The sequence below is a fragment of the Malania oleifera genome, chromosome 5 (assembly GCF_029873635.1).
Source record: "Malania oleifera isolate guangnan ecotype guangnan chromosome 5, ASM2987363v1, whole genome shotgun sequence".
Classification (NCBI taxonomy): Eukaryota; Viridiplantae; Streptophyta; class Magnoliopsida; order Santalales; family Ximeniaceae; genus Malania; species Malania oleifera.
The window spans coordinates 23180677-23195217 of record NC_080421.1 but is presented as its reverse complement, the minus strand read 5'-3'; the positions used below and the strand labels follow the sequence as shown (position 1 = coordinate 23195217).

Sequence of the window (14541 nt, the reverse complement as noted above, 5' to 3'; positions counted from 1 at the left end):
ACCAGCGGTACCTATGGATGGTGAGAGTTCGCTCAATGAGCCAGCAAATACCGTAGATGGTAATGGATATGTGTTTTGAGGGCCGGGTTGGCCGAACGTCCAACCTGACAGTGAGTAGACCGTGACCGCATTTGGATTTATACGGGCGGCGCATCAGGGGAGAAGGTAGTTGCCCTGGGGTTTTGGTGTTGCACAATGGGGTTCAAAGGACTCGTTCATGGTTGGAGTTCCCACGTCATCCCCCCTCCCCCCCCAAAAAAAAAAGGGATAGGGAAAGTAATTTAAAAGATGCATTATGCCATTACCATCAAGATAACCGATTTTCAATGCAATTATTTTTTCTTTTTCTTTATTCTTATCAGTCAAGTCTCTACTATGCAGAAAACAGTTTGGTCCTCTCCCTTTATTCACTTTCATGTTTGGTTTAGTGATTGAGATTTTACCAAACTTGGTTGAATGGTGAGAGGGACTACGAGCCCTTTATATAAAGTTCCATAAGTGACTCAATCGATCAAAGAATCATAAATAAATATATATGGTCTTTACTTTCCCCAAAATGAATGTATGTTAATTAAATGTGATACAATGATACATTAATTGTGGAGATTCATGACTTTGACTAATGCATCTCAACTTTCTTCTAAAAATATTTTTTAAAAAAATTTTAATTTTTTATTAACACTTTTTGACATTTTGCAGGATCATGATGTTCTTTGAGTTCAAATGTTCATGTAGACGAGGACAATGGAATTAGAATCATCTTAATATGGACATTTGTAATTTTGTAATCATGCTAATTTGTAGTTCAGGAATCATTGAAACTAGACATTGGTTTATTTTTCTAAACCATATTTGCCCCATTGTCCTACACTCGAATTCATTCCAGGGTCTTGACTATAACTTTGAAGTTAGTTTTTGAATGGCTTCATTGAAAAATGTCACCTTAAACTTGTTATAGGTGTTATATGTATAAATTTAGAAAAATTTGTGTATTTTTGTCAATCTTATTGGAGGCTCACACTGGTTAGGGGTAAGTATTCGATTAATTAATCGAATTAATAAAAAAATTTTGATTAAAAAACTCATTGATCGAACTGACCAAAATTCCATATTTAACCAAACTCAAAACCGATCAAACCGAATTTCGATTAAATTGATTAACTGATTTTAACCGATTCAATATTTTAATATATATAATATACAAAAATTATGTGATTTCTAGCATGAATAATTCACTGGCTCAAGGTGACATTTGTCTCATTTAGTGGTCAACTTTTTTTTTTTTTTTTTAGGAATATATTAAAAATCACTTTCAAATTTTTTAAAAAAAAAAAAAAAAAACTACTAGAATTTGTAAGAAGCAAACTTGAATTTTTTTTTTTTAAAAAAAAAATAGAAATTAAAGAAACGAAGTACTTGACCAAAGAAGAAATATAAGAGGAATAAAAGAAAATTTTGATTGATCTCAGTTTGCCATTAAGATTCTTTATTGAAAGAATTAAAAAGTTACTCATTACGTATTTTGAAGAAAACATGATCGTTTAATTCAAATCTAAACTGATAATTTATTTATGGCAACTATGACATCCTATTTACTACGTTATTGGAAATACAATTATTGCACCTCGTTAGAAAAATTTAAAAACTTTTAATTTCAAACATAGGATTTTGACAATCATGTGCCATGTGACCATATTCCCGAACGCAAAGTTTGTTTTAAATTTGGGATTTTAGGTATACATGTGTCCCGTGTCCAAGTTGCCTAGTGTTATACAATCATTTTCGACATGAAATAACTTTTGCGCACCGAAATGATTTGACATCGAAGAATAATGGTAAGTAAATAACTATGCTTTTAAATAAAGTGAGCATGCCATAAAAATGGTGATTTGACGAGAAAAAAAATAAAAATATAATACAAACAAAACACCATATATTTTAGCCTATGGAATTTTTGTTGGGACACTTAAAAGTTATAGGGTTTGTCATATCCGTTGGGATTCCTGTTCATTGAAGAACAGGAAAGCTCTTCAGTCTATGAGCATTCTGCAATCTAAAGATCTAAAAGAATGGTTCTTTTCATTGCTAATTCTCATATATGATGTATATCCATCACAGAAGAACAGTTTGCACTGCTTAATTTTATAGATGTATACATATAACCAAGGGGCACATAAATCTGCAATCTATAATTTAATAATTAAGCTTCATCATCAAAACCTGCGAGAGGATTTGGAGTTTGGGGACTTCAGCATCCAAAGTCATAGGGTACCAGCCCTTTCAGCTCCGGTCCATTTAGCCGATTGTTTACGAAACTGAAACGAATGCAGGAAGGCACATAACTCAGATCGGCAGAAACAACAAATGAAAGCAGCTCAGCACCAAACCAGAAGACCCATATAAAAAGATTTTAAACCATAAAATGGTTTCATGTTCAGATTAGAAGTAGAACAGCAAAATAGAAAGGGAATGCTATATGAAGAATGCTTTCTTTGTTCAAGAGAGAGGCATGGCTTTCCCTCTTCCTACTTGCAAGCTCTGTTGATGAGCAATTGCAAAAATATTATGTACAAGTATCCAATAACAACATCACATTAAGATAGTGAAAAAGGGGCAAATGATTCGAACCAAGATGAATATCTGATTTAGCAATTTCACATGATGAACAGATCTCATATTGGCAGTCCTTACATAAGTTTTTTAATGGTTGCTGTTTCCAAGCACACATCACCGTGGCCAATGTCATCATCCGCTTAAAGACTGGTTTAGGGCTTCATCTACCATGACTGCTAAGTTTTTTATATTAAAGTCTATCAAGAAAGTGATGAACAATTTTTATAAATCGTTGGTATGCCCATTTTGGCAGTTTACACATTCAAGGTAATCGATGCAAGAAACGTTTAAACAGGAAAAATCTTTCATCCTAACAAAGTTAGAATTAGCATATGGTTCATACTTTTGTACAAATGCCAGAAAAATTCACCATGGATATAGAAGCTAGCAAATAGCAATGGTACCTTTCCATTGAGAAACTTCCGAATGGGCCATCTACCGGAATAGTGCCACACAGATCATTATTAGAAACATCACTGCAAGATTCAAGATTGGAGATTCAAAACATAATTTACACAACACTCACAAAGATTTCCAGAAATACACATCACAAACACACACAAAAGCTTACAAGACTTTGAGATTAGTAAGTGCAGTGAGTTCCCTTGGGATCGAACCAGTTAGTCTGTTGTTGTTTAAACGTCTGCACAATCCAAGTGTCGAGTTAATTATATAATGAATGCGAGTCCAAGAAACTCATGAACATAAGCATTGCATCTTGCAGATCAAACAAAAACTATCTTACAGAAATCTGAGTGACTTCAATTTTGCAAGAGACTTAGGGATCTCTCCTTCAAATCTGTTGCCGTATAGATCCATGCTGATGAGGTTCTTCAAATTACCAAACTCTTTAGGGATTTTCCCTCCTATGTCATTCCTATAAAGTTCCCTGAAATTGGTTCGAGAAATTCGCACAAAATTACTTCAAGTATATATGCATCAGAAACAGATACTTCAGCTTGTTCATGCATCTAAGCAGCTTTTTGGTTCCCTTTTTGGAACCCAGAACAATATGAAACATAAAAGTCAACAAACTATATTGCTTTCACTTTTTTTTTTCTCTCGTCCATTGTTTTTCTCAGTAAACAAACAAATGGTAAGTAAAAAGTATGATAATTTCTAAAACTAATCAAAGAGAAAAGGGAATTACAAGTACTGAAGATGCTTGAGCTCTCCAAGCTCTGGCCCCAAAGTCCCAGAAATATTAGAATTACCCAAATCCCTGATATCAAAGAAAACACCAAATTAGGAGACAAAAACCTAAAGAGCCAAAGGATGAGAGAGAGAGAGAGAGAGAGAGAGAGAGAGAGAGAGATACAGGCGAACGACATGGTTGCTGGAGTCGCAGGTGACATGGAACCAGGTGCAGGGATTAACCAGAGTCGGGTCCCAGCTCTGCAAAACATTGGTGGGGTCGGAGAGCCTGGTTCTCAGGGCATGGAGAGCATTTCCTGCAAAGAAGAACAAATTAATTGAAACCCTTTACGATGTATAAGCAGAGGATGCTTCAAATTAACCTCAATTTAAGATAAAATTTTTTTATGGGTAGTGGTGGGGATCAGCAGAAGAACCTTCGGAATTGGTAGAGAGGGCAGGGGAGAGGGAACAGAGGATGGAGAGAAGGAAAGCCAGAGAGAGGAGAGGAGCCATGGCCATAGGAGAAACTGAAACAGAAAGAAAGGCAGAAGAAACTCTTGAAGCTAAAATCAGAAGATAAAAGTTCTCAAAAGAAAAGGTTTGGTTTTGTGGAGAGAGAGAGAGAGAGAGAGAGAGAGAGAGAGAGAGAGTCAAGTCAAAATTGGAGAGCAGGGGAGTGGCGGTCACACTCTGGTCGCGGGCATTGCCGTGTGGACGAAGGCCCCGCGGCAGAATTTTTTGGAGCATTATTTTTTTGTGGAAAATTTTAGGAGCAAGTTGTCAGTCAGAACTCTGGAGTTTTGCCCATTTGCCAATTGCCGATTTCCACTTTGGAAATTGTGACTCAGAAACTTGGACGCGAGAGAGAGAGAGAGAGAGAGAGTAATTATTGGGCAGATTAGCATCTTCTCTCTCTTCTTTCTTTGTTTTTTTCTAAAGAAAATTGCATGATCCCTTGCACAATGAGTAGAAAAGTTTGAATTATTTTTTGATCTTATTATTAAAGTTAAACCTCTTTATAATATTAAATTAAGTAAATTCGTAACTTTTAATGTGTTAAAAAAAATCAAAATATTTATACGATTAATTATAACAAACTAATACTCTTTACGATAATTTGTCGATGATAACATTGTCAATTATTAAGAGTTAACTCATTTAGTTCGATGAAATAATTCTTCTTGAAATAAGAGAAAATATAGTTTAAATTTTGAAAATCAAGAGAATAATTTTCCTTGTATATTTTTAATTATTTCATTCAGCATGTAATAAAAAAGAAATATACATTTATATTATGAAATTTGAGAATAATTATTTTTTATCTATTCCTTATAACGAACTCATAAAATATTTAACATTTTTATTTACCTTCTAGTAACAACATAATTTTTTGTATAGCTAATTGTAACTAACCTATTAAAATTAATTTAAATATGATAATAGACGTTATGTAAAACAAATGTAACTTAAGTTAATCAGTTTTTCTATTTTTCGTATGTGCCTTTATACAATGTATTTAAAAGAGTTATAAGGAGCCAGCAGTACCTATAAATGGTGAGAATTTACTTTGTGAGCCAACGGAGACTGTGGATGGTAATGGAGATGTGTTTCGGGGTCGGGTTGACCGGACGTCCAACTGATGCACGGAAGTCGTGTCCGCATTCCAGACTTTATCTGATCAACGAGACCTAGGGGAGGACGCTGATTCATAGGTTTGGTGTCGCACCAGAGGGTTTGCAGAGCTTGTTGGTGGCTGGAGTTCCTATGTAATCAAATAAATAAATAAATAAATAAATGTGTACCTACAAAGATCATAATAATTAATAAAAAAAAACCAGCCAATAGGAGTGACATTCCTTATCTCCTCTTTGAAAAATAGGGAGTTGAAATAATAAGCCTTAGGCACGTTCTTATCTCCCGTTAGACATAAACTTTTGCAATGTCTTACATTTTTTTATTAAAAATAAAAATGTTTAACTAAACAATATATAATCATAAATTTAAATACTATGAAGAACATGACATTTAAAGGAGACAAGAGGATCTTTATATGATATTAGCTTAGTAGGTAAAAAAAACTTATAAAAACATTGGTAACATTTGTTACGAAAGTGGTTTGTTGCTAGGTTGGAAATTCAAAACTTAAGATGAAATTATTCTGAGATATAGAGTATGCACATCATAATGTAGTATAATTGTGCAAAATTACCTATTTGTTCTTTACGTGAAAACAAATCTTATAGGGTTGTTGGAAGAATTAATTAAATAGTATTTTGAAATATCTTCGATGAAAGAAAAGTGAGAAGAAAGAAAGTATAACCTTACATAGATCTAGCTAATATAGGTGCTCGACAAGTTAAAGTAATAACCCTCATTGAGTTTGACTTGTTTCACTTGTGTTCGGTGGACTGATGCCAATTGCTAACATAAGGTAAATACTAATGTTGGCGAAGATTGGCAAGTGGTCATTTTTGGTTTATCAAGAAAGAAAATGGTGAAAACATAGGATAAATAATGTGTTTGATTCACAAAATCTTTTGAGAGATATAAATATGCTATGTATATAAAACATTACATTCTCATGTTAGTTTTTTCATTTAAATATTATGCGGTGAAAACACAAGATTACTTATAATATGTTATCATAAAAAAATATGGGAGCCTTATTCCTACTATCATCCTAAAAAATCTTGAAATTTCATGGGCATTCAACGTTATAGGAGTAAAATGACCCCATTAATTTTTAGCTATTTTAAAAAAAAAAAAAAAAAAAAAACTTCATATATAGTATTATCACATGGTATTGTGCTATTTATAATAATAAATTATGACAATACCAAAAATAAAACTAAAGCATAGAAAGTAATAATATTATGGTGTTATAAAATATAATGTCAAAATTTATATTATACATATATTTTATGCTACTTTACCTTCTACTATTTTATCACGAGATATTATGCTGTTTTATTTATGATAATAATTAAACTATTACACAGTTAAAAATATATAAAGTTGGTGTTTGTTCAATCTAGTGCTTGTTTTCTACCAAGCTCCCTTTAGGTTCTATAGGAATACTATATGCCAAGTCACACCTAAACCTCCTCTATTGATAGTGCTGGCTAACTTTTTTTAGAAAAAAAAAAAAAAAAAAAAATCTCGGTAGATGTGGCACTCTAAGTTCTTAATGAAAAACCACAATTATAAGAAAATGTGGTGTTATTTACAGCTTGCCAACGGGGAAAAAAAAAAATACACGCACTCTCATTTTTCCATCAAATGATGGAGTATGGTTTCTTTTTAACTTATGTAGCAAAGGTTTTTGCGAGTCTAGACTAAATAAAGTCTATTTATAGAGACAACTAATTAACCTAATAACTTCCTAATATAGAGGTCAATGCCTTTGAACTTAAATAGATCAAATTGTTGAAGCTTAACTAAAAGAATGGAGAAGGTTGGATTGCTATACAAGGTGGATCACTTTATATCTATTTAACTTGTCTTAGATGAATATGTCTTTATCTCTTTTTATACCTTGTCTTAGATTTTAACTAACATGTGGGTTTTTAATTTGTCTTTTTATGAAGGTATTTTGCAAGTTTAATAGTCGAGAGAAACAATGTACTATGGCTACATAGCTAGCCTAATTAAGAAGAAGGGAGTAATGTCCTTAATTAAGAAGCGATCCAGACTCCTTGAGGACTTGGAGAGGGATTCTACCCTTTTCCCATGGTATAAAAGAGCATAAAAATAACAACAGTATTAGAAAGAAACTTGCTCTCCATTAGTTTAGTCCTTTTGTCTAAAAGGAAGCATCTTATGGGAGGATATTGTCAGCATGGGAGTAAAGTCTAGGAGGGGGGGGGGGGGGGGGGGTTGAATGGACTCTTTCGCGTATTTTCGGCTTTCTCTACAAAATCAATTTTTTGGTGACATACAAGAAATTATATCACAATATATCAAATATAAATCATACACAAGACACAAAATAAAGAGTATAGGGTAGAGAAGCTTAACACCGGTATTTTAATGTGGTTCGGCACCAAGCCTACGTCCACACCTTGATACCAACTCAAGGATTCCACAATCCACTATCAAACTCCTTCACCGGTGGAGAAACCTTACACAACAAGGAAACAAATCCCTCAAAGCTAACCAAGAGCCGCAAGGTTCACCAAGAAACCTTGTAATTTGGTCCACCAAAAACCTTCAACAATGGTTCACCAATAACCTTCAATACGGGAATCAATCCCTTTACAATAAGAAGATGAATACAAAGTATTGTTCCTTAAATGAGCTGATAATTAATACAACCAAAACCTCACAGAGCCCTCTTAAAGTAATGATTACCAACAAACTTAAGGAGCAAGAGAGAAGTTGAGCACTTGAAATATGAACTACTAAATCAACGTTTAAAACAAGTCTTTGGACTTGTATTTATAGGTAAAATAGAGTACTAGCCGTTTTGTGGTCATTGGGTATGTAAAATAATTGATTTCTTTGAAAACTAGCCATTTATAGTCATTGGGGATTGAATCCCGATGCAAATCATCGACTAATTGACCCGAATCATCGACTAATTAAGAACTGTTTCGGCTGGGCTACATTCTGCCCAAAGTTGTCGACAAATTACCCTAAATTGTCGATGAATTACTCAAATAAGAAAAAGTCATCAACATGAAAATTGTAGGGTTTTTTCTTAGCTTTCCATAGATACCAAGATCACCTTTTTTGGACTTTTTTAGAAAAAGTTATGCCCCAAATATTGAAGGGTATTCAAGAAATTTGAGAGGTGCATAATTGAGATTTATAACCCAACTAGGACCAAGTTTGTAAAAGATTATAACAATAAATATGATTTAAAACTTGTCCTTATGAATATATACTTAAATTTCTTGAGGCTTTAGGACATAAAACTTGTTTTGGACTAAGTATATAAAAGATTATTATACAAATACCACTTAACACTTGTCCCATTTGAAAATATATTTGAGTATAGGATATTTTGTCAAACTCTTTGTTTTATCTTTGAAAACCATGAGTATTGAGTTTGTGAGTTAGTGAAATCCTATATACTCTTGTGTCCTAGTATGCACATGCAATTTTGCTCAACTCTTGCTGAGAAATTATGCATGAAACAAAACCGCAAGAGTTACAATAATTTCTACCTCAAACACTCCCCATTACATATGATTCTATACTAGCTTCCTTGGATGTGCTTGAGTTCTTCTGAGTGAGTGTCCTTCTTGATCTTTCCTACTCTAACGTCTACTCGGTCAGATCTTTGCCTTTGATCTAGTACTTCATGTATTTGTCACTTGTACTAGTACTTAACATGATCTGCAAAGATAGGAATACACTAGGAACAACAAATAGGATAATATCATGAAAATACATTAAACATGATTATGTAGCCACTAAGGCTAACCGATATAATTTTCATTTTTTTTGTGGAGCATAAAGGCATTCAATCTCTTTGCAAAGGATGGCAGCCTAGCTAGCCAAGAAGATGTTGCCATTTAAAGAAAGGGCATTTCTAGCTAACTCAAATTCCTCTAGAAGCACTATCAGTGCAACCATGAGGTTCTCTCTCTCTCTCTCTCTCTCTCTCTCTCTCTCTCTCTCTCTCTCTCTCTCTCTCTCTCTCTCTCTCTCTCATGAAGAACAAAGGTTAGAACATGGTGGAAGATTAATCACTATAGATAACCGCAGATCACTCCTTATAACGCTTGATATAAGTTTAAGGAAGGAGGATAAGACACACCCAAGATCTCTCATAAATGAAAGAATAACAATAATCAAGGTGAACCACAATATCCCATCACAAGAATTCATAAACACCTTATATAAGAGCAGAAGAGGGAGAATGAATTAGGTAAGCACACATTGAAGTCCTAGCATCATTTATCTTGTGCACTCTTTTCTGATTACATTATTAAGCACTATTGGAAAATCGGCATAACCAATCAAATTAATTAAAAAATTCTCAAGAAAGTGTGTTATAAATTCTAGGCTAGGGATCGCAACGATATCTAGACTAGTTCAATGTCCTAAGGCTATGAAAAGGTAGAAGGAGACATCCATAAGAAAAGAAATAAAAAGGTGAGGGTGTTACAGATGGCTAAACCAAAGAGGAACATATAAGAGAATAAGAGGGCGGAGGGTTATATACATTATGATTCTCATAATCTTGTATCAATAACATAATCTCCATCATCATCTTCTCATCTCCACAATCACCACCATCATCTACATCTCCATGGCCACTAGCATCCTTTTATTACCATCATTTTCATCATCACCCTCTGCTACCATATATGGCTGCCATCATTGTCATTGTCATCATAGCTCCATGTACCCATGAACTCAGCACCCATACAATTTCAATGGTGGCCTCTCCATAATAGCATTTCATTGAACTCACCTCAGTTAGTCTTATTAGCAACACACTCCCCCTCAATCAATTCCATCCATGAAGACATCAATTCCACCCATGAAGACATTTCAACAAATCATGAAGAAATCAATTCCACCCATGAAAACACTTCAACAAATCATAAAGAAATCAATTCCACCCATGAAGACACTTTAACAAATCCCACACCAATTAAAGAAGAATTCAAACCATTGTTACACACTTATTGAAGATCTCATTCCAATCTTCAAGGAGCTTCAAGGAGCCGAATTTTTGAAATTCAAAATACCACAACTATATCATTCATCCCCTATAAATACTACCCACTGTATAACCTAAGTATTCACGTTGCCACATTTTAAAAATAAAATTATTATTTTTTCTTCCAAATTCATTGTTTCTAATTTTCTTTATGGTATCAGAGCCTATGTGAACACTAGGCAAAAAAATTTTTTTTACAATTCTTGCGACGTTCGACCTTCTTGCTTATCTTTTACTCCATTTCTTTTGTATCCTTCTTGTTTTTTTTTTTTTCCATGTCTACATTTTCCCTCAATGTTGGCAACTTCATCACCCTTAAACTCACCCCAAACATTTATCCATTGTGGCGTGAGCAAGAACTAGTTCTAGCTGAGAATCAAGAATTAGTTGGGCATCTTACAAATGAATAGCCTTTACCAACAAAATATAACATACCAAATCCAAGCATTCCCACGAATGCAGAGGACACAACTCCCCAATTATCAGATGCTTTTATAACATGGCGGAAGTTCGATCATTTCCTTCGAGGGTGGATCATTGAGACACTGTCTGAGGAGACTCTCGGACTTGTTGTTGGCCTCGACGTAGCTCATGTGGTGTGGGAGGCTCTCAAAAATGCATATGCTCAAGACTCATAAGAACATGAGTTTATTTTATGCCAACAAGTTACATATCTTTGGAAAGAAGATCACATAACAATCATATGACACATCCGCAACTTCAAAGGTCTTTGTGACAATTTAGCAGCAATGGGGAAGCCTGTTCTAGACCAAGAAAAGGTATTTTGCTTTCTCACAAGGTATTTTGCCTTCTCACTAGTCTTGGTCACAATATGAAGTCTTCACAACAACTATGTTAAAGCCTCCAAGACCATCCTATGCTGAGTTGGTCTCTCAACACCAAAATTTTGATCAAAGAAGAAATTGGTTTTCTAGCCACACCAATGTTCTATCCACATCCCTCTCTCATCAGGTGACATTTTATGGAAAACAATAGTGACGTCCCTAATCAAGCCCATTTGGCTATCGTGAACCATCACAAAAATTCATGTCAACCAAATATGGGTTTTAGGCATAACAAAACAAGGACTCAAGGCAAGCCCACACAAAATATACCCCTCAGTAAAATACATAGCAGCATCCTCCACCACCAGGTGAATGCCGCATGACACCTATCGAGAGGGATAAATATCATGTCCAACAGTCTCAATATTGTGGCATGATGGACCACATTGCAAAGATATGCTGGTGGGTACCCAAGAAATCAGTTTCTCAAGATGACATTCTACAAGAACTTGTAGCATTAACGCTGGACAATACCATTGCAGACACAGAATGGACTACCGACACCGATGCTTCCAATCACATGACTAGTAAGTCAGGTATGTTAACTAATCTTTGGAAATACTCTGGTTCTGACTTGGTACTAATTAGAGATGGATCTTCATTGCCAATTCTGGCCATTGAAGACTCTTATTTAAAACAAAACAAGTCTGTCTTACCCCTAGATGATGTGTTATTAGTCCCTAACTTAACAAAAAACTTACTTTCTGTAAGTCAATTAACCAATCAATTTCTTGTTAATTGTGAATTTTCTAATATTGATTTTCGTGTTAGGGAAAGGGAAACAGGACAAGCAGTGATGTTAGGTGTTGGAATTTGTGTAATCCCAAGAGGGGAGGTGAATTGGGAATTAAAATATTTTGGCCAAATTAAACATCTTTCCGATTCACCACAAGTCATACCCATTCAATGTACACGTGTGTACGTAAAATAAGTTTAACAATGAAAGCAAATAGACACTTGTGCAGTATATCTTATTTAAATCAAATGTGTGTATGCAAATAATTATGACATTAAATAAACATTTGTACACATTCTGAAATTAAAGTGCAAGAATTTAAATATGATAGAGAGAGTGACACACAAATTTGTTATCAAGGTTCAGCCAAACCAGCATACGTCCTTGCCTTGGGCATACCCCCCTAAGGATTACACTATCCCTGCTCACTTAAAAGGGCAGAGCAAAAGCCGTTACAACTAAACCCCAACTCAATTACTAGGCTGAGCCCAACTAGTCTCCCTTACGGGGTAGAGACACCCTAGTTCAATTTCCGAATTGAACCGAATCAGACTCCATTACGGGTAAAGCCTCCCCAGTTCAATTCTAGGTTAAACCCAACTGATACAGTAAAAATATTTTTGTACATATTACAATACTTCTGAATACAAGCAGATATGTACACCAAAAAGCTCAAATACATACATTCTAATATGATATTAAATATACTCAGTAAAGTAAGGGTGCTTATCAAAAAATATTTTGCACAAATAAAATATATGAAAAATGAGTATTATGTTCTCCTATAAATTTTTTTGCAAACAAAGAATATTTGGAGAATCTAGGAATTTAAGCTCAAGAAAATATTTGTGCTATAAATAATTTTCTCCCAAAAATTTTTATCAAAGAAATAACCGGGAGAAAACCTAAGCTATACTCTCAAAAATATTTTTCAAAGATTAAGTGCTAAGTAAGAGTGCATGCAAATAAAATGCCCTAAATAAAATACTCTCCTCAAAAATGATTTTGAAATAAAAATATGAAAGAGAGTTGGGGAGATTTGTATAAAAGATTTTGCCCCAAAGGAATTGATTTTAACAATAAAAAACGTTTTGGGGGAACTTTGATTAACAATGGATTAGAGAGAAAATTTAGGCTAATCAAAGTTGCTAATCTCAGCTTATGAAAGGGTACATATAGACTTTGCAAAAAATATGATCGTTAGGGACGCGCTCAGTATTATTAGAAAAGTTTAACTAATTTTAAACATGTTTTTAACATTTAAAAATACTGGAACTTGAGAGGTTCGGTCGACCAAAGGCAAGGGATGGTTGACTACTTTTATAAGTTTGGTCGACCAAGGCTATTTTAAACTACAAGGATGGTCGACCATCTTAGGGTGATTATGAACCCTCCGTGAGTTGGTCGACCAAGGTAAAAGGCCTAGTTGAAAACCTTTGTGTGATTTAGGCAATTTTGGAAAAGGTTTTATGTGAATGGTAGGTTCTTAAGGTCAATCAAAGGTCGTCTGAGCAATCAATCCATATCATGCAAATGAATGCATTATTACAGACCAAATAATAAAAGAACTTAAATGCAATACAAATAAAAATGAATTTCTTCGTTTTTTTCTCTCCAGTCTTCATGGAATACGCCAGAATGATGATAAGCTTGAAGTTCCTCATGGCTTCCACTTCCCCTTATGTGTGTATTTGAATTACAGACTTGTTCAATCACTAAATACACACATAAGTAACTTGTACTTTGTTAGCATCAAAACAGGGATTAGACTCAAAAAGCCAACAATATGGAAACACAAGGGTGATCTTTATGTCCTACCAAGTTCACCAAAGTTATATTTCTCTCATCAATTCAAATCCAGTACTGCAGCAGTTTGGCATCAATGCCTTGGTCGTCCTTAGTCTTCAGCTTTACAAAGACTAAAAATAAAGGATTAATTGATGTTATAGGGAGAACAAAAACACAGCATCTTTGTGATAGTTTTCAATTAGGAAAACTTAGTTAGTTACCTTTTTCTTATGCAGAACATTCAAGTACTAGTTCTTTTGAAAAAATTCATTGTGATTTTTGGGGACCTGCTCCTACTCTTTCCATTGAAAAATTCAAATATTATGCTTGTTTAGTTGATGATTTCTCTAAATATTCATGGATTATTCCTTTACATCAGAAATCTAATTTTTTCAATACATATATAGCTTTTGAAAATTATGTAACTAGACAATTCAATAAGCAAATTAAAAATTTTCATTCAGATGGAGGTGGTGAGTTCATAAATTCCAAATTGTCTACTCACTTTCTTTTCACAGACATTGTGCATCAAATATCAGCTCCATATACGCCCGAGCAAACAGGTATGGTTGAAAGATGCCATAGGACTATAAGAGAACTAGGTATGACCATGCTATTTCATTGTTGTGCACCTTTATATTTTTGGGTAGAAGCCTTCACTAATACTATTTATTTAATGAAACGGCTACCCTCATCAACCCTCAATTTTGAAACTCCATATTACGCATCACATGGAACCCATCTAG

General features: G+C 34.2%; 1 protein-coding gene across 1 annotated transcript; it reads right to left on the bottom strand.

The window, feature by feature from the left end:
• Positions 1-2062: 2062 nt before the first annotated feature.
• Positions 2063-4518, bottom strand: LOC131154787 (leucine-rich repeat protein 2-like). The gene is made up of 7 exons (XM_058107539.1): positions 4185-4518; positions 3932-4064; positions 3764-3835; positions 3359-3502; positions 3185-3256; positions 3018-3089; positions 2063-2315 (listed from the first exon to the last, which is right to left on the bottom strand). Exons 1-7 carry the CDS (start codon positions 4495-4497, stop codon positions 2249-2251), a joined length of 873 nt encoding a protein of 290 aa, XP_057963522.1. The 5' UTR covers positions 4498-4518; the 3' UTR covers positions 2063-2248.
• Positions 4519-14541: the final 10023 nt, after the last annotated feature.